The sequence below is a fragment of the Paramacrobiotus metropolitanus genome, unplaced genomic scaffold (genome assembly GCF_019649055.1).
Source record: "Paramacrobiotus metropolitanus isolate TYO unplaced genomic scaffold, Prichtersi_v1.0 Parri_scaffold0000002, whole genome shotgun sequence".
In the NCBI taxonomy this organism is placed as follows: Eukaryota; Metazoa; Tardigrada; class Eutardigrada; order Parachela; family Macrobiotidae; genus Paramacrobiotus; species Paramacrobiotus metropolitanus.
Window position 1 is genome coordinate 3,706,064 of NW_026570222.1, and position 24,143 is coordinate 3,730,206.

A 24,143-nucleotide genomic window follows, 5' to 3' on the forward strand; every position below is an offset into this window, starting at 1 on the left:
ACCAGTCTTATCATCGATTTATTCCGGTTGCGCATTCTGCATATAGCCTCTAAATTTCTTGGTTCGTTTTCGGTACCTTGTCTGGTGTGCTAGATTTCGTTACAATGTTTTACTATGGATTTTCAGTGGTACTTTATGCGGAATAATATAATTTTATTATAATCATAATTTTAGTTACATACACAATACGCTATTGTGCAGCATATATTTAATAATACATTCCGTACGTGCATGGTAGAAAGATTTAAGGAATTATTCATTTTCATAATTATTATGTTAATCGTATTGACATTTTTTGTGCAATCAGTTAAAGCTGAAATTGGGTATATATATATTGTGTTGCAAGGTTGATACAATCTTGCATTTTTACGTGCTTTTTGACATCCGCTGAACTAAGAAGAGTTGTTTTACACTTTCGTTGTGTGGAAATGGCGCATGGCATCGAGCCACATTCAGACAGTATATATGACGTTGAATTTGTAAAAGAAAGCGCAGTTCCATGTCGGTTTCCGGTTAACGGTTATTTGGAGAATCGAAGTCCGTAATGGCCTCGTGATTTCCGCATGGTCCTACGGCGGTGATGAAATGAAACATTTTACTGTTGCTGCTGTTTACCTTTGCGCATTGGCTCTCCAGAGCTTATTTGTAGCGTCCAGATCTACCGAGAGTGATAGTTCTTGCTCATACCAGCATTTTGCAGTCAGCGATACCTGTTTCCTGCAAAAGGGAGAGTGTTCGCAACCCGGTGAGCCTGCCGTATGTGTGCATGGTCAGTGCAAACAGATCAACAGCACCGATTATCGGTGCTACTGTGGACGCGGATATTCAGGAATTCACTGCGACTATCCGGTCAACGAATGTGTTTTACGACCATGCCGAAACAACGCCAGTTGTGTTAACGCATTTCCACATACCGGTTTCAGATGTTTATGTCCACCATTATTTGCCGGTAATTTGTCATAATTCGCTTCTTTTGTCGGCAATGACAAAATAACAGTTTCGGTGAACAGATTCAATTCAAATGTTTAAATACTTATTAGCTAAGAAGTTAATGCACGCCACTTTAATTTCTGAACAGGAGTGTATTGCGAAACGCTTATTGACTCTTGTGGTCCGGAGACATGTCTGCACAATGCGACTTGTCAACCAGACGATGCCAACGGCTTTCGGTGTTTTTGCAGCAAAGGATTCACAGGTACGGGATTTCGCCGGTTTGGTGGTGCATAAACATTTGCATATGTTTGCGTGATATCATTCGGTTCTGTATGCTGCAAACACTCATAATTATCAGACTATCAGCTGTGACGTGCGTAGAAAGAGACGACCAATATTAGAGTGTAATTATAAGACCTACACATGTAAACTACCAATATCATACTGTAATTATAAGACCTACACATGTCAACATTGTTAATAATTACTAGCTGTAGGGCTGTTGCTATTAGTAATAACGTATGATAGCTGAAAAAATGCTCGGTTTGGCAAAAATTTATTACAGGTCGCAGATGTGAGAAAAGAGTGGACGAATGTGCCTCCTTGCCGTGTTTCAATGATGGGGTATTAGTTAACAATTGAGCCGCTGTACTATACATGTCGGTAAAAACGCTGGGTAGCCATTTATATCTATATGTACGTACTCAAATTTGGTATACAACAGCCGAAACATAGAACCAATGGTCAAGTGAAAAAGCTGAATCTACTACTTTTATGATTATAAAAATTAATAATATTAATTTTTATTACACTAGTATGTATAAAAAAAACTTACAAAGTCCTTTTTTTGAAAAGAAACATTTACCCCTTATTGATCGCTTATATATGTCACGTGACCACACCGCCTTTACAATGGTCGTGAATCTCGTATAATTCCTTGTCTGCTGAATTTAAACCAACTATATATGGTATCATGACAGGTCTGTAAGGATACTCTTGATGGATACGAATGCCGGTGTGAGTTTCCGTATGTCGGTCGACAGTGTGAAACTACACTGTGTGGTTCAGATTTATCAAATCCATGTCAGAACGGAAACTGTGTAATCGACACGACTGTTTCGGGTGGATTCAAGTGCGAGTGTGCTGCCGGCTTCACAGGTAATCGCTTCACATGTTACTTAAATAACAAATTTGTTTGCCATAAATGCAGAATCAGATTCCTAAAAATTGCGCTAAATTACTTCGATTTTGTAGGCACATTTTGCGACGAAGCTGTAGACGTATGTTCTGGCCAGTCTTGCAGTAATCACGGGCTATGCGTTAACGATATCGCTTCGTACCAGGTAAATACAGATTTACCTGGCAAATACATATTTACCTGCTTCTAAATAACGGCACTAGTAAAATATTTAGTACATATCAAAACACATAAATATTTAGTACATACTAAAAATATTTAGTACATATTAGTACATATTTAGTGGGTATTATTATTATTATTATTTAGTACATAGTAAAAATATTTAGTACACTATTAAACAAAATATGTTAAATATGTAATAAAAGCCAGTTCTGCATAATGCTTTTTAAGCGTTTTTCAACTGTATACTAACCAGATTTGACCGCTTTGTATAAGCTAAATAAATTGGGGAAACGTTTGATATACTTTCGCTACGGTATCGCTGCTGAGTGTGGTTATAAGTGATCTTTAGCGCAAATTAAAGATGTTACTGTAATATTTCTGCTTGCACGGCAGATTTTTTCATAAAACAGATTTATGTATGTTTACTTGCATTCGCGTTTATACTTTAAGTGCTTGTGTGTTCCTGGGTGGACCGGAAAGAACTGCGAAAGTCAACTAGATCAGTGCTTTAATAATCGATGCCAGCACGGTGCCAGCTGTCATATCAACAATGACGGATACATTTGCCAGTGTCCAGCGGGCTACCAGGGCCGATATTGTGAAACCCTCACGGACCACTGTGAACAGTCGCCCTGCATTCATGGACATTGCATCAATCTGGAGAATAGTTACAGCTGCTTGTGTGAAGAGGGCTGGCAGGGCATGAACTGCACTGGGAAGAATTGCACTACCATCAGTTGCTTGAACGGCGGTGTTTGTGTGGAAACGGAAACCGGACCGATATGCCGGTGTACAGAAGGTTGGCGTATATAAATACTGGAGAACATCTCCGTGTTTTTGTTTGACCGCCTGTTTTAAAAAATTATTTTGGAAAGCTTAACCAGAATTTCACAGAATGGATTGGAAACAACTGCGACAAATCCAAAAATCCTTGCCACAGCTTGCCTTGTCGCAACGGAGGTCTCTGCGCTGCAGCATCAGCTTCGGAAAATGGTTATGAATGTCTGTGCAGTCCCGATTTTGGTTCGTCTACCAATGTTTTGCTATAGCATTACTATAACAACTTGTTCAAAAATAATGATTTAAAATTTTTACAAATGCCTGACGTAACTCCTCTATAAGACGTTACGGCAGACAAGAACGAAAACTTTTCTTAAAAGATAACTTTTATTTTTCAAGGTGGTTATTATTGCGAATTTCACATCGACGATTGCGGTTTGTCACAAGCGACCTGCTTGAATGGTGGGACATGTGTGGACGCCATAGCCAATTTCACGTGTATATGCCCTTCCCAGTACGCCGGTATGTAACTCTAGAGTTACATACCTTGCATAACTCGTATAAAATTCGGTCATGTGTCTGCTGGATCTAGCTCACACGGAACCGAATTTTATGCGTTTGTTTCATGCGTTTTGCATAAGTTTTATTTATCGGAGTTAAGGAAAACACGTTATATATTTTAAATCAGCTAGAATTAACCTTTCAGAAACGTGTGCAGTAAATGCACAGTTCTCTTTTGTGTTGCACGTAGGGTGGCGATGTGAAATCCCACTTGTTAGCACAAATACCAACCCGAGCACAACGCGAACCGTCTCATCAGCAACAACCACACCAAACAGCATTTCTCCGACTCCTGTACAGTCAGTTGACCAAACAACCCCCTCCTCCCCCACTAAAATATTTATGATGATGCCTGACCTTTCCACTTTCCCGTACGTGACCAGCCTGACGTCATCAGAGCTGATAATTCACGCCAATGAAATCTTGCCGGAACTGCTCTATACGACATTACTGGTAACGAGTTCCAAAGAAACGACTCCGTTGGTTTCCTCAGACTTCTTTACTCCAACACCGACCATTTCTTTTGCGCTTTCTGTGCCATCACAGACCACAGTAATGCCTGTTTATACTTCCTTATCAGGGTCAGACTTTGTGTCTAGCTCGTTTGACAGCGTTGCAGTTCACAGTGATGGAGTTTCTTTAACTGATGCCTATAATAATTACTCCTTTCCCACACTTTATGCAACGATGATTACCGAGCATTACGAGCCGATTTCTGAACCAGCCAGCTATTTCCGGTCATTTGGGTCAAGTGCGAGCTTTCCAGAGTACTATTCCGTATCGCCTATATTAACTGCAATAACCGCTGGGATATTGCAGTCTTCCATAACGCCCTTGGATAGCTTGTATTCTCTGCAGTCTGGAGTCTTATCTTCTTATACGGTGAACATGACTTATGCACTTCCTAGTACCATCACTAGTACTTCAACGGAATCAACATCAAACGCTGCAGATCCTTCAACAATTCCAAGTACTGTGGCATCTCCGCCAGCACAAATGCCAGTTTCTCAAGCTGTTATGTGTCCTAAAACTTTGTGTCGCAATGGCGGAACATGTTATCTTACACCTGAGAACGTTTTCGGCTGTAATTGTGTGCTAGGATTTTACGGGAACGTGTGCGAAAACGGTAAGTGTCATTAGACTTAATTTAAAATAGTGACAATTACTGTTGTGTATTTCGCTGGTAAGGAGTGCTAAAACGGTTTGGACCGTATAAAAGCATTTATTTAAACAATAAAGAATTTGACGCTTTATATTCAAAATTCAATTCATGTACAAATTATTTCACAAAATAGCAAATTATTTCAGAAATTAATCTTTCGCAGAAGTCGTGCATTATGTAATTAATGAAAGATTTCGTAAAACAGCCGTTTTTGTTTTGGTACAGAAATAATTATATCAAGAGCAACGTTTACTGGGCGGTCTCTGCTGCGGTACGCCGGAGTGACAATCAGCTCTGGAGATGCTCTAGAAATTTCCATCCGCTTGGCCATCACCGATGTGAATGATTTGTCGGCCAACAGTATTATTCTGCACGCTTCTTCCTCCCAACATCCGGACATCTTTTCTGAACTGATTCTGGATTCCGCAGACTTATTACGTTTTCGGGGCGGTTGTGGCGATAAGTTTATCATCGACGCTAATCTAACAGCATCTCTGAGACCGAAAGTATTCTCCACGGTGACCTTTAGGTGAGTTCCACATTTTTGTATGGAAAGCAAGTAAAACTGCTCAAAGCTGTTGCAAAAGAAATATATGCCTACGCAGGGAAAAAGTACCGGGCCTTACTGCACACGTGTTGTGTTGTATTTATTCGTATACAGTAGAAGAAGATTATACCGCAACACTGAACGAATATCATCGTTCGCAGTATCATGTCACTATTCAAGTTACGTTTGTCCAACTGTGGATCGGAGTTGCAGGCATTCTTTTCCAACCCAAATGTTGCCGACCTGTTCTCTTACTATCAAGAACGAACGGAATTCATTCTCTCGAAGCTATTCTACAGCGCAAATTGACAACAGCAATTCAAGAAATGCCATAACAGAGATAGACTCCATCTTTGTCGGTGGACGTTACGCAATGGGGACAACAAACTTTTCCGGAGTTATATCAAATTTTGCGATTGGGGGTCATGAAAAAAACTTCCACGATGATCCACTCGAGGGAAGAAACATTCGGCCAACACTAATGGATACGTGCTCGTCTCGGCCTTGCCGTAATAATGCCACTTGTCTGGAGTAAGCCACTGTTTTATTTTGACGTACCGAACTGCAACCATAAAAACAGTAAATTTTTGCCATATTTGCTTATAATTACGTACACGCCGCACAGCATGTTACGAGTGTTACCGCAATGATAAAACTTGGTGTAAAATTTGCGTAGGTCGTACTCCGGGTGGATGTGCTCCTGCTTGCCGGAATTTACAGGAGAATTTTGCGAGCTGTCCGTGTGCAAGTACAATCCGTGCGTTGGTGGGAGTACTTGCATTCCGAGCGGTGGCGACGCTGTCCGATGCGTGTGTCCGCTTGGTCGATACGGAAAGTACTGCGAAAAAAGTATGCTGCAAATTGGAGCCTTTAAAGTTCCCTCAGATTTTTAAATTATATAACACTGTATAATATTTTGTTTATATAATATGGCATATATGGTACAAAGACTGGGTGCAAGTGTTTACTGCCTCTTCGTTTAGACAACTATGAAACAGCCAATAAACTTTGCACACGAATCTCTGTACCATGTATATGTATACATGTAATTGAACCTGGAAAGGTTTTACTAAGATTGGGGCCAGTAATAGTTAGTTATGTGGGTATGGAGCTGAAAATGGATTAATGGTTTTTTTAGCATACGATATGCAAAATGATGAGAGGTTTTTTGCCAATGCTCTCAACTATTCCTCCTATATAAGCTTCGCTCCGATCAAAAACGCCTCTGACCATTTGGAGATCCGCTTGAATGTCACCTTCCCGAATGTGCCGGCTGACTTGGGCTCACTAGATGGATCGTTGCTGCTGTTAATTGGCTATCCGGATCTGGCACACAACGACTACGATTTTCTCATGCTGGGTTTCGCCAACAACCAACCTGCTCTAATTTACAATCTTGGAGGAGGTAAGGAAAACGACTACATGGTAAATATAAGCATTTACAGCGTGGTACAGACCGAGTACAAATGTATAAAGTATATATAAAAGTACATGCTTTTTTAACACGAAAGGCAGCATCTGCAATAACTTTTCTCATGCATTCAGATTTTAAATCGTTCATAACAGAGTGTTAGGAAGCCAGTTTGAATGATTCAGTCTTAAATCAGCTATCAGAATACATCATTTTTTATCGTGCTTTCTCCGAAAGCTCATTTGGACTTGAAGTCCTGACTGGAAAATCAGATGGTCCGTTGAATAAAGTTGAATAAAATCAAAGTGCGCCGTCCTACAAAATAACCGATTTTGCCTTTTGTATATTCAAAGGTGCGCTGATGACGCCTGGCTCCGGAACACTAGATGTCGATGTTGCCGACCATAGTTTTCATATATATTTCGATAGCGAACATGGAACATTTCTGAGCGTAGACAGCACAGAAACAGTTGTGCACACTCCGCAGCCATTTCCGGCTGATTATGTCTTCCGCAATTTTGATAGCACATCACGAGTTTTTGTTGGCGGTTTCGATATTATGGATGGCTTACCGCTTTCAGGATTCCATGCATTCAACGGTATTTCTGTGATAGGCATTGCAGCACATACTGTGTACCATTTTGCGGTAGAAATGAAAGACTATGCGATGCATCTGTTTTTAAGGGAGTATCGCTTCCGTGCAGTTCCGCACTAGGAGAGACGGTGATTTCGTTTCTTTTTCCAATCTTCTTGACGGACGCAACGTACTTCCTTCCGAGTTTCGCTGTACTGAAAGCGCTCCGATTTTCAATCCTCCTTTGTAAGTTTGATTTAGTTTAGTGGACCTGTTTAGGACAAAGTATGAATTGTTATGTACCTGCTTGTAACTACCAAATTGCAGCAATACGACATACAATGTAGGACTAAATGGTCGCATAGCCCCATACCCAGCATTCTGTACGCAAGTGGTGCAGTGCACTTGTACGAAACGGATATTTTGAACTCAGTCGTACAGTGCACTGCGCTGCATTCGTACTGAATGTGGAGATGTTGGGTATGCGACCATTTTGTCCTAAGCTGTAAGTGGGTGATCGAAAGGCGAAAACGATATATGAGTACGGTACGTACAACATTTTGTAGACGGAAATAAATTTTTTATCGTAACAGATGCAATAACCCGACATCGGAAAATGTGGCGCTGAAGACGAACAGCAACGCTTGCGTGAATTCACTTTGTAGTCAAGATGCAACATGTGTGCCAGATATGTCCAGCGCCGGTTACCACTGTGATTGTCCACTTGGAAAGTCAGGAAATTACTGCCAACAAAGTAATGGTTATGGAAACACGTGAAATGCGGTCTTTCGCATTTAATTTTGAAATCTACATATAGTTTTGCTACATCTAAATCTACGTATACATGTAGTTTTTCAATTACCGTGAAAATCGACTTAGAACTCCGGGTCAGTTTTCACAATACTGTATTCATAGCAGCAGATTTCTTACGGTGTTAATTCGCTCTAAAAAAATCAGTGCGAGATAAAAAGACGCACAATTGATTAAATTGTTGATTTTTCGCTCGTCTTTTATTGCAGTCAGTAGAATATCCGACGCCACATTTAACGGAGAAAATTCTTTTCTAAAATTTGGTGCCATACCGACTCTGCAAGAATCGTCGTCAATAGAAATGCAGGTAATGCCGAATGGACCAGATGGTCTGCTGTTCTATGTGGCCGAATATCCGACTCGACGAACAGTAGAATTTCTGTCGGCATTTCTCGTCAACTGGACGGTGAATTTTCGTTTCAACGTTGGGACATCTTTTGCCAAAGCCTTGATTGCAAACGTCACCGTGAAAAACAGCGAAGGTGAATTTTTATGGCTTTATAATTAAAGGCTCTCGTTTATCGGATCGGGTTTATTTTCAAATGCTGTTTACAAGATTTTACAAACAAAATATACTGTTCAACATGCACTTATAAAGTAAGCACTCGAAAGGTCACTTCATATTGGACTCATTTCCCTGCTCTTTTTGCTCTGTCAGGAATCTGGGCATTTCTATCCTTCGGACGAAACAGCAGCTTGGCCTGGTTAACGGTCAACAACAACACAATAACCACTGATTTGACCAATCAAACCCAAAAACTTTTGGATACTTTTACCGGGATTTATATTGGGGGCGTACCAAACTTGTCCGCCATAGGGGCGTCGGCAGTGTACGGTTTGCCACAATCCTTCGACGGTTGTATTAGGGAGCTAGTGCTTAATGGTAAGCGACTACATCTGGACAGCGTGGAACCGGAAGAAGGTTTAAATGTGAACGATTGTGATGGAACCAGTTGCGGATATCAGTCATGTGATAACGGCGGTTTATGCGAAGATATAATGCTGAATACGACACACAATACTGCAAACACCAATGGTATGACAGCATCTCTATTTGGATACAGATGCGAATGTCCACGAGTAAGTGAGCTACCGTGATTATTGTTGGTAAATTAAACTGGCGGCTGATCGAGCGGCAATCCATCGCATATGAAAATTAACCAGAACAAAATAAATAGCGTGATTGCACTTTTACAATATTCATGCAATCACGCTACTGATTTTGTTTTACGAAAGTAGTATTATGTTACTACCCATCTAGTATTTAATTTGCATTTTATTGCATAGGAGTATTTTGGGGAGAACTGTCAGTATCCCACTAGCTGCACAGAAGATCACCAATTACAATATATCGACAACATCACGTTCTGCCCCTGCCCTTCGTCAACGGCAACTATGTCGTCGTATTCCAGTTGTACAAAAAGTAAAGTGTAAAGTCTTGAACTACAACTACTACGAGTATTGTTGATCTTTCCATAAATCGAAATATTTTTAGTCGAAAGACGATAAATGTAAGGCGAAGACGCTGGTGGTAATTCTCTTAGGAAAATTCGGCAGTGCTTAAGTAAACCAGCTTTTGCATTTTATACTGTAACTGTGCTTTTATGTGCGTCTGCAATCCTGCATGTTTTAATGATTCTATTTCACTTGTTAGATGTCACTCTGGATCACAGCGGCTTCTTTGACAAAGGCGCGTATTTGTCCCTGGTCCCTTCGTATTTTAATTCCAACAAATCCGTCACTTTCATCTCATTTCGTTTCCGCACTACACGTGAAGATGGTCTTATACTCTGGACTGGAAAAGTAAAATATGACATAATACAACACAAGCTAAGAACATTACGCCGTTAGTGGTAGTTAGCTAGCTACTGTTCATTTTAATGGCTTTGAAAAACAGCAGAACACTTTTGCGGTGTAGAAAAATGTATTGATGTTTACATTTGCTTGATAACTTGAGTCTTAATTTAGGTTCGCACTCTACATTCAGATTACCTGGGGGTCGGGATAGCCGGCGGTTACATAACCGTCGTATGGAATCTGGGTTGGAACTCCAGAGGAACTTTGACATCACCGCAATTTCGCCGAATAGATGATGGACTGTGGCATGAAGTTATTATTTTCAGGTCATATATAGTTCTGTAACAACTTACTCCTTTAAAAATTTAACGTTTTGTAACTATGTCCAAAACGGAAAAATTGGTCTGGTCCTTGTAACAGTGAGTAAGTGGGCGTATTAGAAATTAGCGCGGTCGATTCTGCAAAAAACAAGCGTACGCGTAACCTTTTGAAAAATTATATTTTGCATGCTATGTAGCAGACCTGGGGAGATATTCTTAACTATTTACGAGTTACGCTTTAAGTCGCTAGCTATTCATGTGAGAAAATCGAGTTTGACTTAAACTGAGAGTTACGCTATATAGACAATATATATATATATATACTGTAGTATAAAATTTTTATGAGGTGCGTTAGAATTGTGCTTTTAGGTTGACAAGGTAGGCTTCCAAGTTGCGTTAAAAATTCAGTCACTCGAAAAACTCGCGTTAAATTAATTAGTTAAAAAAATTGCCCAGGTCTGCTAGGTACTCCGTACATTTCGAAGAATCATATTTTTTGCTACATAACATTTAAATAATGAGTGTGTGGATAAGTATTTATTTACAATTGTGACTTGTGAAGCAATAAGGATAACTAATAAATTAATTAATCACAACGCGTACGGATAACTAATAAATTAATTAATCACAAAGAGTACAGAACATCACCAAAACAGCTGATAACGAGTTCAAAGATTGTTAATATTGATAATTTTCAGAGTTGCCCAGAAAATTCAAGTTATTGTGGATCTGGAAACATCTGTGATTGGGATTAGCCCTGGCATTTATGCGGATTTGGAAACAGATGGAGTGTTTTATATTGGTACATACATTTTTCCATTAGATTTACTACTACGTTCTTCTAATACACACGCATTGTAGCAGAACTTTTATAAGAGTTAACATCTCTTTAGGCTCTTTTCCGTATGGATTAAAAATTATGGAGGAAACCATGAATTATTTCACCCAGTCGTTTCGAGGATGCATAACCGATCTCAAATTCGATGCCCAAGCAAACCCAGTATCATTTTCCCAAGATGTCCAAACCGTCAACGTGATTCCTTGTGATTCTTAAACACATCATATTTGTAGCACAAAAGCGTTTATAAGTGAAACCCTAGTTTTTCGTCCAATATATGATGGCCCATGCCAGTTCATTCTTTTAAAAAAGAAGCCTTTTTTTCCCGTCTGTTTTGTCCAAATACACGGGCGTGCTTTTGCAGTTCTGTACCATGCACCTGTACCGAAGCAGAAGTTAAGCATCTACAGCATTTTGCTACAATTAAGACTAAAACGCTTAGGCAGTTAAAGGTAGAAAACACCAGAAATGGCAAATGTAAGTACTGCTTCGAGTTTCACAGCTGTATTCCGATAAAACTGGAAGAAAGGGACTCACGTTAGTGCTGGATCTGCTGGTACATCGTTATGAGACAATGTAGTGCAACTCAAAAAATAAAGCGTACAATTTTAAGTCGGAACATAATTGCAGATTGTGCAATACAAAATTTAAAAGCGCAACTGTTCACTCATCACCCATTTTATCATCGGTATCATCAGATTTTTTAACCTCTCTAGCGCTCAGCTTTTTAAGTTTCCCAGTTTTCTTCGTCCAGAGATACTGTAACCGGAAGCCGAAACTGGCCATAGGAAGCTCGAACAGTTTCTAAAAATACAGAAATGTATGCCAATTATTAAATGTACGCCAAACCAAAAAAGATCTAGAACACAGAGTGCAATAATTACTAGCGACTGCAACTATGTACTGTAATATGCCGACTGCAGCGCAGATGCACAGTAATTTTGCGGCAGCTACAGAATAATATTAAAAGCGGATACCGTATGCATGCATGCACTTACCAGAATTTTGCACTGTTCTGGAGTTAAAATGTCCCCTTCCGTGCACACAGTAAAATCTTTACTCAGAGTAACCACTCCTTTATCCAGAACTGTCGGAAGTCCCAGTTGGCGAAGATGCGGCTCGATAGCATGGGAGAACTGCTTCTGAGGCCCTGCGTCCAGGACAACCGTTTCTGTGGCGCGAAAGCCCGATCTGGCATATTCTTTAATTTTATGAGAACGAAAGAATCTGTAAAGTATATCCAACAACTATGTGTGTATTCTAGAGCATACCAAAATATTCAAAGTCGATTCGTCGAAACTTACGCCAACGTCTCGTCTTTCCGTCGACTAGTCAAAAGGAGTCCGCGCTGTCCTTGTAGCTGTGCCGACAGTTTGGCCAAACCGGGAGCCTGCTCATCCGCAACATCACGACCCAGAGCGATTTGCAAAAGGTTATTCTTTCCCATGAAAAACCTAGAAAAAAATAACTAAGCACGCGCTAACACATCCCACGACACTAGCGGCAGATTGTTTCCAATCTGTAGTTGACCTGTACTTCTATCATCAATTCGGAACTTGGAAACACCGTTTACACTGTATTCGCACACAACAGTTGACGTCTGATCAATAACTATAATTACTTGCTATCCTTCCAATCTTCGCGAACATCTTTTATGAGATTATTTCTCGGATTTCGGATCTCAAACACGTATATATACTTGAAATCTTCAATGCTGCGCCGCACCTAAAGGTAAAAAAAGTCATTGATTACAGCCGGCAAATGGCGCCGCTTTGAAAACACCACGAAATGATGCGACACCTTGAAAACTGCCGTTCACGCGATAAAGAGAAATAAAAGCAGACTTCTAAATACAGTACAGTAATTAAAATTAATTATAACCAGAGAGGGACCTCTGAGCTGTGTCACAGCTGCCCCGGGGAGGACTGCCAGCCAAAATTTAGACTGGTGAAATGCGTGCATCTAATTATTCGTGCGGACGTACCTCACTGATCAACGAACTTTTTTCCTCCTTCCCTTTTGATTTAGTTTTCGTCAACGGAACTGCAAAGGCAAAATAGTTGGTAATGTACTTAAAACAAAGAACATATGTCTTTCCAAATTTAAAAGTGCTCAAAGTTAAAAACGTTACGATTTTCACAGCTGTACTGTACAGACCGTACCTTCACGATTTCTCTTCGACTTCGGCATCTTTAAACAGCGGTTCCAAGGCCTCCGTAGGCTGGTACAGTCTTAGGTATGTCCGGACCGTCTTGCGTTCCAAGCGTAACGGTACTTCGACTGAAAGCCCAGATGGCTGAAATTTACCAGCTCCAGCTGCAAGCACCAACTGGAAAGCTGAAACCGTGCACCGCTTTATCGAATACTCCTTAGCATCACTGTAAAGACACTTTAATAATCCTGGACGAAGTGACCATGCTCTGTGCGTTAAAACTGACTGGTTAAGCGATTACTCTGCCGAGATTTTAAAAAAACTTCTGATTTTGTTTGAAAAAATTTGCTGATAAATTAAAATATGTAAGGAAGACTGTAAGCGGCAGTATATAAAATTGGCCAAATCTACCGGGAAAATGGTATGATAACCGTAAGGTCCGTAAGACCCTGAACAAGAATACTGCATTGGTAATTGGTTTAATTTTGTTAAAAGTTTCTTGGGGTAAGTGCCCCTGAATAATCAGGTGCTCGGCGCGCATTTACGAGGCAGAGAGCCATATGGCGGTAAGGAACGAATGGCCAAGCCTAAAAAAACCGAAGATGGAGCGCGTGTATACTAGCCAGGCAGTCGCGCGGGCTCATGTTTTGACACATGAAAACGCCTCGGCAAAAATCTCGATGTGGATTGGCTTGTTTTGCTCTTAGCGACAGCTTTCCATTCTCCGGTCAGGATTTTTCTGTAAAATCCGAGTCAAGATGCAAAAAAGTAATGCAGAAAAATTTCAAGTTAAATTTAAAAATTGATACCGAATCGGCAAGGGCAACTGGTCACGTAAGCTGCTTTATTGCGTTGAGTTGCGTAAGGTTAGTTGGCACAGAAATTTACCGATGTAAGGGCAAAACAAAACGTGCCACATGTAGGCATATCGGTTAATGTAAGTAGCTTTTGCTAAGCAAAGAGCACTATCATTTCGGAAGCCATTCTGTTTAAAACCAAACATTTCGGAAAAGAAAAACCCAAAGAACACAGGAACAACATAAGAAAACATGAAACCCATCTAACAGCCGCTAAAGCGTTTTAATTTAAAAAAACTTTTTTGCATTACTTGCATTTTAAAATAACTTCATTAATTTTATAACTTCTGTTTTTCAACAAATCCTGTGGATGGCGGAGTCTCGTTGGAGATGTCAGATAAGCAGTTTAATTCGATGACCGAATCGGACCAGAGCTTTTTTGTTCATGATTTTTGTGTCAAATACGCGTTGCGTAGCAAATAACGTGCTGTACGTACGTTATATGAGTTTAGCAATAGAGGGCGCGGAGAACACAGTGTAAGAGGCTAAGAGCTAGTTACTTGCTGTTTAGAGGCGTTAGCCATTTGCCATTCGTTGTGATGCCAGCTTTGCAAACGCATCCTGTCATTCTGGAACTTGCCGTCTGATAGATTTGTTCTTTTGCTCTGCCTTGTAGAAGCTGGAAGGTACTGTACTTTTCCTTTTTGAGCGAAATCAGCTTTTTTACCTATAATCTGGTTGCTCAAGGTAAGAGAATCGGGAATATAGACTTAGATTATAGTACGATATGGCCAGGAACGTTGTATCCGCAGAAAGACTTGATATATTTCATTGGCTCCTTGAAGTAGATCAACTGACACACCGAGACGGCGCAGTGTGCCAGAGTCTTATCGATTTATTCAGCGTGGTGTTTGAACTGGCTCTTTGCTAGTCTGTGTGAGGATCACTTCTGCGATTAGGGTACCAAGTATGTGCTAATCGGAGGAAGAACAGTTTTGTGTTTGGTAGGTGAATTCATCTAAAAAGGCCCCGTATATTCGTCCCGTATACGGTATCCCTGCAGTGAAGGTCGGTAACCTTGCTGCTTCTGCTGCGTACAGTCAACGGGCAGACCTACTTCCTTTAAACGCGACACTTCAGATTTCCCTGTACATTTCACAATGGAAAAGGACGAATTAGTTCAGCGTGCAAAGCTGGCCGAACAGGCTGAGCGCTACGATGATATGGCATCGGCGATGAAGAACGTAACGGAGCTCGGTGTGGAGCTGAGCAACGAAGAAAGAAATCTCCTGAGTGTTGCCTACAAGAATGTGGTAGGTGCCCGTCGTTCCTCCTGGAGAGTCATTTCCTCCATTGAACAGAAAACTGAGGGATCCGAGAAGAAACAGCAGATGGCCAAGGAGTACCGCGAGAAGGTGGAGAAGGAACTCCGCGAAATCTGCAATGATGTCCTGGTAAGTTGGACCGTAGTAGGTATAGTACAAAGTTGCATTTTAAAGCTTTCGAGTGGATCAGGGCGGATGTGGTAGTTGTCCCTGTAGCGGCCTAAGCAACCTGACGTAAGCAACTCCCACTGTTGCATAAACAAGTTTCGGTAAACAAGTCATGTGTTGTGAAATGACTATGAAATATACGACATGGCAGATTCGTAGAAAGAAAATCCGTTTTCATTTATTTCGGGTGGGAATGTGTGAAATTGAGACTTTGGATACTTTCGCCTTGGAGCAGTATTCGGATCCCAATTTCGGTGTGAACTCTTACGGATCAATGTAGAGCGTTGCTGATGTCACGATTGGCGTAGGATACTATCGATCGGGTTAATGAGTAATCGCAGGTTGGCAGTGTATCGTGACGGGTTGATAAGGATTTCCACTTGGGTGCCGGGTTCGTGTTAGCCGTGTCAGACAGCAGCGCGCTCTGTAAGATACTTACTACCGAAGCAGTCATATCCTCTTGGAAAGCTATATATTTTATCCGGTTTGGGAAAGGGTCATAACATCGCTACTGCTTAATGTGATTTGGCTCCACCAAGCCATTTGAGTGGATATTTCATCCTTTTTACGCGCTACGTAGCAACATAAAAGTGCAAGATGTTGAATTTGCGCCAGCTTTCAAGAAAAAATCTATATAAGCGAAGACCAATGAACAGCAGGTCGTAATTAAGGAAGAGGATTTTCACAATGTTTGAGATATTGCAGAGTTATTGTTTCAAAGTACGGTATTTCCTCGAAATAGAATAATTATTATTATTGATATATATATATGTATGTTCATAACTTACGTTTCGTACGTGATTGATTTTAATAATTAGACCGATTCTGTTATAAATATATTATGCGTTATTTTAATTTGTGTCTGATCGTTGTATGGTAGGAATTATAAAAAATAGCTGGTTTCCAGTGCGCGGACTGGTATACGAGTTTTGAAGGTTAAAAGATTGTTCCTGGTAGGATCACTTGAGTATGGGTAATGAGTATGCAGAGACGCAAGGACCGAACTGTAGTCCTGCGAGATATAAAAGAAGAGTACGAGGTTTCTTTCGTGATGATGTTTAATATTACACTGACTGTATGAAAGTTGGCACTGTTTTGCACTTTCGTTTGAGTCGACTGGTCTTTTAAAAAATCACATGGCGTTTTATTAATAAGGTGATACAAAAGAAATCCGGGTATTTATTGTGTTCAGTGCCAAAAAGATTGGTTGCCTTGGACAATCATAATATTAATATCTGTACTTTGCTTTGAGATGTTAACGAATATCTTCGTAGTTTTTGATAACTTTTTTGCAGGGTTTGCTCGACAAATACCTCATCCCCAAGGCCTCCAATCCCGAAAGCAAAGTTTTTTACCTGAAAATGAAGGGTGATTACTACAGATACCTTGCAGAGGTGGCCATCGGCGATAATCGAAACAGTATGTGATTGTTTGTGATTTTATGTGTTGTACACACAGCGTATGACGTATCCGTTCCCATATATGTGGCAGAGGCATTGGGTAGTGATTGTGAACGCGGGACTTTGCTGAGCAACATTATTCCTGTTATAATGTTGCCGGGTACGAAAAGTGTTCAGTGTCAGGTCTCTCATAAGCGTAAACTAAGTGCAACCGAACGGAGTGCTGTGTGTATGTGAACCGTTTCATCCCCCTGACATTAACGGTCCTAGAAATTGTTCGGGTGTATCGATTGGTTTGTGACTTGCATGTGAAGCAAGGAAATGGGATGAAAGGGTTTTCTTTCTAGCACACAGGGATCAGCTAAGCATGCGATCAACATGGAAATGAGGGACATGCAATACAGACGTAGGGTAGCATGCTAAGGGTTTCCTTCGCTTCCTAATTGCCTCCGCTTTAGAAGTTTTGTATTGTGAGATCAGCTATAGCTGGTATTAATGGCTTGGCAAAATGTGTCAGCTTGTCATTAAGGTGCACGAGCTTGGGTGGAAACCTTGAACGGGAGATTTTCCGATCTGATATTGAAAAAGTTCGGCTTTTTTAATTCCCGCTTTCTAACTTCGACCCCACTAGCCAGTGATTTTATCAGATCGTCGTAAATGGATAATTACTCCGTTGTGAGCGGTTTGAGTGTGCGGCTCTTTTTTACGCATTGTATATAATTTTAATGAAAGCTGACCACTCGCTGACAGGTGTGATAGATAATTCTCAAAAAGCCTACCAGGATGCGTTTGAGATCAGCAAGAGCAAAATGCAGCCAACACATCCCATACGCTTAGGACTGGCTCTAAATTTTTCCGTGTTCTATTACGAAATTCTCAATGCACCCGACAAAGCCTGCCATTTAGCCAAGCAGGTAATAAAAATAGGATTAGTACTGAATTAACTAACCGTGTGTCTTGTGTTTGTGCCTGCCCCCCGTAGCCATCGTAGAAACCTCCCAGAAGGCCTACCAAGACGCGTTCGACATTGCCAAGAGTGAGATGCAGCCCACGCATCCTATCCGCCTGGGTCTGGCCTTGAATTTCTCAGTATTTTATTATGAAATACTGAATTCACCAGACCGTGCCTGTCACCTAGCCAAGCAGGTAATCCTCGTTGATCCAGTACGCTCCCGGTTAAAGGAGCAGGCCAAATGGACAGTCCACCGCTTTGTGGAGTTGCCTAACTGCTTGTCATGTTGTTATATTGTTTACGTATTAAGGGAAGTTGTAACATGATTCTTCTTTATTAGGCTTTTGATGATGCCATTGCGGAGCTGGACACACTCAATGAGGATTCGTATAAGGACAGCACCCTTATAATGCAGCTTTTACGGGACAACCTTACGGTGCGTTATCTAACAAAACTGTGTAAATATTTATTGTTTCTCATCTCGCTGTTTTGTTTGTAGTTGTGGACATCAGACACCCAAGGGGAGGGTGAGGGAGAGGCAGACCAAGCAGATCAGTGAGTGAGCTTTGTTGGATGGTGGCAACGTCTGGGAACGTATTTAAAGGGTTCACCTGGGCCAAGCACCTACCCCTTTCAAGCATACCATTGAACAAAAAGAAGTTGTGTTTTTTAAAATATCTCTCTCTCACATTGCTGCGCGTGTTATGTTCGTTTAATTATTTACAACATTTGATTTTGCTGGTCGGGCGAGATAAGAAGGCGCTTTTCGGGATAAGTGGTGGAGCGTTAAGGTGGCACTGCTGCGCCTGGCGTGTTGGATTAGTTTTTTTCTTTTGATGCTGTTGGTTGGATCCTTATTTTTTCCTCAAGCAGCGAATTGCGCGCGCACTTTAATATTATGGTGGTTCAGTAGCGTTTTTTTCCGACCGGTCGCCATTTTGTTCAAAAATTGCGTATTCTAACCGTTTTGCGTTGCACAATTTTCCTCGCGCTGTTTATTCATATTTCCATTGAGCGACTGGTGGTTAAGTAATTGAATCATGATGCAGCCGTGTGTGCGAGTATTTTGACTGCTACTTTGTTGGTATTCATTAGTCCCTAGTCTCCTGAGTCCTAACCGACTATTTGTAGTAGCTGTTTCCCATAATCTGATGTATTTGCCAGTAGTTCGTCCTACATTTCCCCATAAATCGTGTCCAAATAAGCTAAATGCTACTTCATAGTTAATACTCAAAAAGCTATGAAGAACAAAACGCGCTGCCATATGAGCTGCAAAAAGTAACAGCCCATAAACGTAAATGAATAGGTATATTATTCTGGTGTAATTTATGTCGTGATTATTACCACTAAATCTGAATAGAGCACATACTCGTACTAGTTGTCACTTCAGCAGTGCCAGTATCTATGTACTTACTAGTCTCACTCACTACTGTAGTATGCAATGATAATTGCGCAGGTAAATAAATTTTAATGTATAGATTAACGTAAGCTGACAGCAGTTAATTTGCGACCTCTTTGTTTCTTTATCACTTATCGACTTTTTCCAGCTGTTACACTTCAGCTTACCGATAAAACACTATCGCCAACATTCAAGACTAATATTAAAATGTCTCCAACCTCACAATAAAGCAGAAGACTAGCTGTAGTGTACGCAGGTTTCCACTATGGTGTATCCGGAAATTGTTGTTAAGTACTCGTATACAACTTTTAACTCCAAGCTTCGGCCCTCCACTCAACGGAATCGGTTGTGTGAGCAGGGACACATGTCGCACAACAAAATTTTCGCCCGGGAACGTCAACTAATACTCCAACGACAATTAAACTTAATTAACTAAACAACAGCTCTACTACCACAAGCTGAAAAGCATCCGAACAAAATTCCTTGAAAGCCACCGCTGGTTAAGCTTTCGGTCCCATTTCCACGTCATCTTCAGGATCCTTTTCCTTGGTTTGCAGCTGCTGATACTGGTGACCACTGGCACGGTTATGTTGCTCTTTCATCTCTTTACCGCGAACCCAAGTATACAATGCAGATCCAATGAGAACCACGGCATTACTAATCCACCATAAGGCTGTTTTAATTTCGTGATACCACATCACAGCCACCACCGTCTGTGCAGCCGCTTTGGCGGTTCCACTGATATTGTGCGTCAGCGGCGATGTAACCTGAAAACACATAACAGGCATTTTTATATTAAAAGCCCTCGCCCGCTTCATTAAAAATACATCATTTGAACGAAAGCAACAGGCATTTCCAACCCATGGTAATTATTGACCTTAATATTTAATACATTTACTGATTAAAATTGTCATAATTTGTACTTTATAACATACCTGTATCTGCAGTCCAGTCACGTATCCTATTAGGAAGCCAAACAACCCACCAACCAGCATAGCTCCCCAAAATACTGAATCATTCAGTTTTGGAAAAGAAATCAGTCTGTTGACTTCTCCGGTAAAAATAATCAGAGGAAGAAATAAAATCAAAGCATTGAAATTGTTGTAAAGCGTGAGTCTCCATATGTTCTGCTCCACAGCGGGTAACACCTTTTTCGTGTAAATTGCATTCAGCGAGGTGAAAAGGCTGGCCAAAACACCGAAAACCACCCCAGCTATTGACAGAGATCCTGAAACATCTTCCTGTTGTACGCCCAGAAGAAACCCAAAAATGATAATTCCACAACAGATGATTGCGCGCAGTGACGTAGTTTCCCGCAAGATGACGTAAGACATGAGCTAGAAAAATATAATGATTAAACGAAAGCGGATACGTGCATAAGCAGTAAACAGAACAAGAAAGCGAGTACCGCCCATACAGGTAAAAACAAAGTAAGTTTGTAATCAGTTGGCGGAAGTATTACTTAATTAGAAATATGCAGAATTTTACGTATTATGAATTTCTTAAAGTAGTTTAAATGAGGTCGTAGTAGGTACCGTATTATGTCGGTTTTAGTTTCCGCAAAAAAAATCAACCCTACGGCTACGAGCACAGATTCAAATTCAAACTAGAACTCTCAGATGTCTTCTGAATTTAAACAAAATCAAATCGAACACTGCTAAAGCAGGCTCATGTACAATAAAGAGACACTAAATATTGGCTCGTGCGTATTTGTACGGTACATATGATCGGTCTGTCCTTTTACGATTGGCAATTTCCACGGTTTCTACATAAACTTCAAGACTGAATTACTTACCACGTTGAAAACTGTTGTTAAAGATCGACCGATATAGTAAAATGGAACCCCCACATACTGCAGGCAGAGATTGTTGAAGGATATCATCAAAACAAATACAATAGATAGGGGAAGAATCTGGAAAGAAGTAGCACTGTAACGAACAGTAAACGTAAGATCGATTAGAATTTGGTTCAAATACCGGTAACCGGTGCAGTAGGGCTTCTTTTGAACACACTTACTTCGCGCGAAACTTTTTTGTCAATATGCATCGACGGGAATGTGAAGACGGAAGGGAAAAGTCTGGACAATCCGTGCAGCAGAAAAAGTAGAATGACGGTGACGACGCATTGAAACCAAGTGATGAAAAATGGTGCATTCAACTGAAAATTCAATAAACAACTGGTAATATTATTGCAAGTAACATTAAAAGAACAGGCAGATAAAAAGCACAAACAAAAGCCAATAAAGACTGTTGCCGGTTTCATTTGGAATTTTCAATTTTCCGGCGATATCAAAGGCGTTAGAATATTTCATTTCCGCATGTCCCAACATTTTCAAAGGTATGTATTACTTTAAAATATTCTAATGCGAAGAAGTTCTTCAAAATTTTGCACACAAGGTAATTATAGGTTAGAGATTTACATATAAGGAAACAATTGTTCCAAATGTCTCTAACAAGCAAACTAACACCACTGTTGACAAGAGTACACTATTCGATCTCTGGTACAAAACCAGTCCACCAACAGTAACTAACTGTAAATTTTACCTTAACATCGGTGCCACTTAGGAGGTATTTGTTCACAAATACCAGTGTAATGGAAATAAACCTGTAAAGCAAAAACAAATTGTCCACGGGAATACAAGATGATGGTCGTTCTGCAGGACAGACAAATTAGGCAAGTGTTTTCATTTCGTCTCACTGCCGAAAAATAGGACTGTGAGATGATTAATCGTCCGGATAATTATCAATTTTGCTAAAAGAAATATTTCGAAAGTGCTCACCAATAAGCGGATACAACGAGAGTAACAACGAAGTATTTTCGCGGCAAAGATTCTCCACCCGGAGAAGACATTTTTCCAAGTTCAGTGCTGCGCAAAATGGATTTCCACGAGCGGAGTGTTATCCGCATCAGGCCAACGAAGGAGTTTTTGTTTCAAAAGACAATGATAGTGATGTCTGGCATTCACCGACCTATCAAAAACAGCCGCGAACGATGAGCCCACAATAATCATGATTTATCAAATACAGTATATCGTAGATTAAAGTCATATTATAAGTACTGTAATAAGCATTGAAAGCATTCTGTGATTCTGATGAGATCACCTATTAGCATTACGAGCGGCAGAAACCAGAAGATATCCAAATGAACCTACCAGACTACATTTCAGTTAGTTCCCGGGGTAAAGAAGATAATAAAAACCAGTATAATTGCAAAAACTAGCGAAATTCCACAATATTTACTACGTGGCATTCACCTCTAGTATTAGCTTTGCTGAACAAAACAAACTGTACGAATGGTTTGCCTCTTTGCGACTTACATTTCATGATCTCTCTGATCACAACAACGGACTCGGAAACCAAATGACCACACAGAATACTTAAAATAACATGATGATAAATTATTATATAAAGGACATTTACATTTGCAAGTACTTAGTACTTACTGAAGCCGCACTTAATTAAAACTGCAAAAATAACGAAAACCAGCGGTTCAAAAAAATTAATAACCTGCATCGTTTGTTGTTGTGTCACGTAGTGATGACGCTTTGGCGGAAAGTTTATACTTCATACTCGCCTATTGACGTCACTCAGATTTTTTAAGCCATTTAAGAACAACTGGGGCGGTATGCACTGTCGCAGCGTGCGACAGAGGCAACCCACCACAGGTGAACGACTGTCCATTCAAAGAAAAACCAAGGATCTATCTGCACATAGCGCGGATACCGGAAACCTTTGTTTCGCAGATTTGTGATCATTTATAATTTTGTCATTTCGAAGATCGAGCCATGTTTACGTTTGGGTAAGTCATAATTTTGCCACACTTACTGCGTTTATGAAAGAATAGATGATAACTCAAATTTCATGATGAGGTGGAAAATCATGTAGTATTTTTATGGTTGCATTCAGTTGCTGACATCTAGCTAGTATGGTGCATTATTCGCATGCATACTATACGAGTCCACAGACCTCAGCATATGCTCATTGTCAGCTGTGTCAACCATCAGCCATCCACACTCGAAGTGCATAAGTACTCTTCTTGGGAGAGGGTCGGAAGTCGGAACGTTCCCCGGAAATATTGAGATGACTTCGACAATTGATGTGATCTCTGAAGACTCGAAAGTCAGTTAAAGACTCAAAGCCCATAGCTGCATTGATCGGTGGATGGTAGCCCAGGTTGTCGTTGATTTTACGGGGACCACCGGGTTATCCATTCTTCCGATCATTGAGCTAGGTGAACCTGGCGCGTTAGCCGTTGCGGTATATTGCTGTTTTATGAGGCTACCCAATCCCGCAAAGAAAAACGCTTTTACGGTGCAAAGCTGTGAACTTGCAAAACTAAAATTGCCGAACGAGCTCGTTAGCGGAACTGGGAAATCATAACTTATTGAAGTTATTTTAATTCGCACTTCATGTTCCTACCGCCCTGGTAGAGGTGAGACTCGGAAAAGGCTTCGCTTTAAGCGAGACACCGGCGAAGTGTTTTCGTTATAAGAAGTTAAATTTAATAAGAACGTGTTTCGTGTTTTCGTTATAGGAAATAAATAAGAACTTGACGCAAGATTTACTAATACACTATTACACACTGTATTCACAGTGTATTACAGTGTACGTACGTACGCCTTTTCAAGTCTTCCGGTTTACTGTTTCCGGTGTTTCGGTTCACTGTTTCCGGTGTTTCGGTTTATTGATAAGATCTTCTGTTAGTTTCATTTCTAATTTCTCCGCGTTTCTACATTCCTCACAGTTCTGTTCGATCTCATCGTAATAATAATAAGCGTTCAGAAGATTATAAGTACCAAGCGGAATCATATAAACACACGCTGTGGTTGTCGTCATCTTTATGGTCAAGGACTCA

At 40.5% G+C, this 24,143-nt stretch overlaps 4 protein-coding genes across 8 annotated transcripts; 2 read left to right on the plus strand and 2 right to left on the minus strand.

The window, feature by feature from the left end:
- Positions 1-35: 35 nt before the first annotated feature.
- On the plus strand, positions 36-11,622 carry LOC129588119 (protein eyes shut homolog). 2 transcript variants are annotated; one of them, XM_055482202.1, is made up of 23 exons: positions 36-949; positions 1,079-1,195; positions 1,499-1,557; positions 1,914-2,091; positions 2,188-2,276; positions 2,747-3,095; positions 3,191-3,319; positions 3,476-3,598; positions 3,828-4,763; positions 5,025-5,328; positions 5,560-5,877; positions 6,023-6,195; positions 6,485-6,751; positions 7,111-7,356; positions 7,442-7,577; positions 7,925-8,085; positions 8,351-8,623; positions 8,800-9,221; positions 9,429-9,564; positions 9,796-9,944; positions 10,110-10,264; positions 10,957-11,060; positions 11,152-11,622. In XM_055482202.1, exons 1-23 carry the CDS (start codon positions 586-588, stop codon positions 11,310-11,312), a joined length of 5,349 nt encoding a protein of 1,782 aa, XP_055338177.1. In that variant the 5' UTR covers positions 36-585; the 3' UTR covers positions 11,313-11,622. The 2 variants fall into 2 exon arrangements, with proteins under 2 accessions (XP_055338177.1, XP_055338186.1); XM_055482211.1 differs by having other exon boundaries at positions 3,191-3,298.
- Positions 11,334-13,696, minus strand: LOC129588219 (mRNA turnover protein 4 homolog). Its single transcript, XM_055482379.1, has 6 exons — positions 13,259-13,696; positions 13,081-13,139; positions 12,718-12,821; positions 12,401-12,550; positions 12,095-12,323; positions 11,334-11,900 (listed from the first exon to the last, which is right to left on the minus strand). Exons 1-6 carry the CDS (start codon positions 13,284-13,286, stop codon positions 11,760-11,762), a joined length of 711 nt encoding a protein of 236 aa, XP_055338354.1. The 5' UTR covers positions 13,287-13,696; the 3' UTR covers positions 11,334-11,759.
- Positions 13,697-14,633: 937 nt separating this feature from the next.
- Positions 14,634-18,940, plus strand: LOC129588205 (14-3-3 protein zeta). Of its 2 annotated transcripts, XM_055482367.1 has the most exons (7): positions 14,634-14,792; positions 15,054-15,113; positions 15,186-15,499; positions 16,834-16,957; positions 17,921-18,084; positions 18,231-18,326; positions 18,390-18,940. In XM_055482367.1, the coding sequence occupies exons 3-7, from the start codon at positions 15,206-15,208 to the stop codon at positions 18,447-18,449; spliced, it is 738 nt and encodes a 245-aa protein (XP_055338342.1). In that variant the 5' UTR covers positions 14,634-14,792; positions 15,054-15,113; positions 15,186-15,205; the 3' UTR covers positions 18,450-18,940. The 2 variants fall into 2 exon arrangements, with proteins under 2 accessions (XP_055338342.1, XP_055338334.1); XM_055482359.1 differs by lacking the exon at positions 17,921-18,084 and adding an exon at positions 17,689-17,852 and having other exon boundaries at positions 15,054-15,499.
- A 641-nt stretch (positions 18,941-19,581) lies between these two features.
- On the minus strand, positions 19,582-22,810 carry LOC129588177 (GDP-fucose transporter 1-like). Of its 3 annotated transcripts, none has more exons than XM_055482308.1 (7): positions 22,606-22,810; positions 22,069-22,258; positions 21,833-21,893; positions 21,306-21,446; positions 21,085-21,201; positions 20,225-20,626; positions 19,582-20,056 (listed from the first exon to the last, which is right to left on the minus strand). In XM_055482308.1, the coding sequence occupies exons 2-7, from the start codon at positions 22,194-22,196 to the stop codon at positions 19,790-19,792; spliced, it is 1,116 nt and encodes a 371-aa protein (XP_055338283.1). In that variant the 5' UTR covers positions 22,197-22,258; positions 22,606-22,810; the 3' UTR covers positions 19,582-19,789. The 3 variants fall into 3 exon arrangements, with proteins under 3 accessions (XP_055338283.1, XP_055338292.1, XP_055338302.1); XM_055482317.1 differs by lacking the exon at positions 22,606-22,810 and adding an exon at positions 22,441-22,581; XM_055482327.1 differs by lacking the exon at positions 22,606-22,810 and adding an exon at positions 22,391-22,511.
- Positions 22,811-24,143: the final 1,333 nt, after the last annotated feature.

What these genes read in the sequence shown, in the direction of transcription:
- LOC129588205 (XM_055482359.1), top strand. Translation starts at nt 15,206, where the DNA reads ATGGAAAAGGACGAATTAGTTCAGCGTGCAAAGCTGGCCGAACAGGCT. An exon ending in AAATCTGCAATGATGTCCTG is followed by an intron (nt 15,500 to 16,833) that starts GTAAGTTGGACC and finishes ACTTTTTTGCAG; the next exon opens with GGTTTGCTCGACAAATACCT. An exon ending in CCTGCCATTTAGCCAAGCAG is followed by an intron (nt 17,853 to 18,230) that starts GTAATAAAAATA and finishes CTTCTTTATTAG; the next exon opens with GCTTTTGATGATGCCATTGC.
- LOC129588177 (XM_055482308.1), bottom strand. Translation starts at nt 22,196, where the DNA reads ATGCGGATAACACTCCGCTCGTGGAAATCCATTTTGCGCAGCACTGAA. An exon ending in TAACAACAGTTTTCAACGTG is followed by an intron (nt 20,627 to 21,084) that starts GTAAGTAATTCA and finishes ATATTTTTCTAG; the next exon opens with CTCATGTCTTACGTCATCTT. An exon ending in TGACTGGACTGCAGATACAG is followed by an intron (nt 20,057 to 20,224) that starts GTATGTTATAAA and finishes ATGTGTTTTCAG; the next exon opens with GTTACATCGCCGCTGACGCA.
- LOC129588119 (XM_055482202.1), top strand. Translation starts at nt 586, where the DNA reads ATGAAACATTTTACTGTTGCTGCTGTTTACCTTTGCGCATTGGCTCTC. An exon ending in GATATGCCGGTGTACAGAAG is followed by an intron (nt 3,096 to 3,190) that starts GTTGGCGTATAT and finishes AGAATTTCACAG; the next exon opens with AATGGATTGGAAACAACTGC. An exon ending in TCTGTGCAGTCCCGATTTTG is followed by an intron (nt 3,320 to 3,475) that starts GTTCGTCTACCA and finishes TTATTTTTCAAG; the next exon opens with GTGGTTATTATTGCGAATTT.
- LOC129588219 (XM_055482379.1), bottom strand. Translation starts at nt 13,286, where the DNA reads ATGCCGAAGTCGAAGAGAAATCGTGAAG. An exon ending in AAAGTTCGTTGATCAGTGAG is followed by an intron (nt 12,822 to 13,080) that starts GTACGTCCGCAC and finishes TTTTACCTTTAG; the next exon opens with GTGCGGCGCAGCATTGAAGA. An exon ending in CGGAAAGACGAGACGTTGGC is followed by an intron (nt 12,324 to 12,400) that starts GTAAGTTTCGAC and finishes TATACTTTACAG; the next exon opens with ATTCTTTCGTTCTCATAAAA.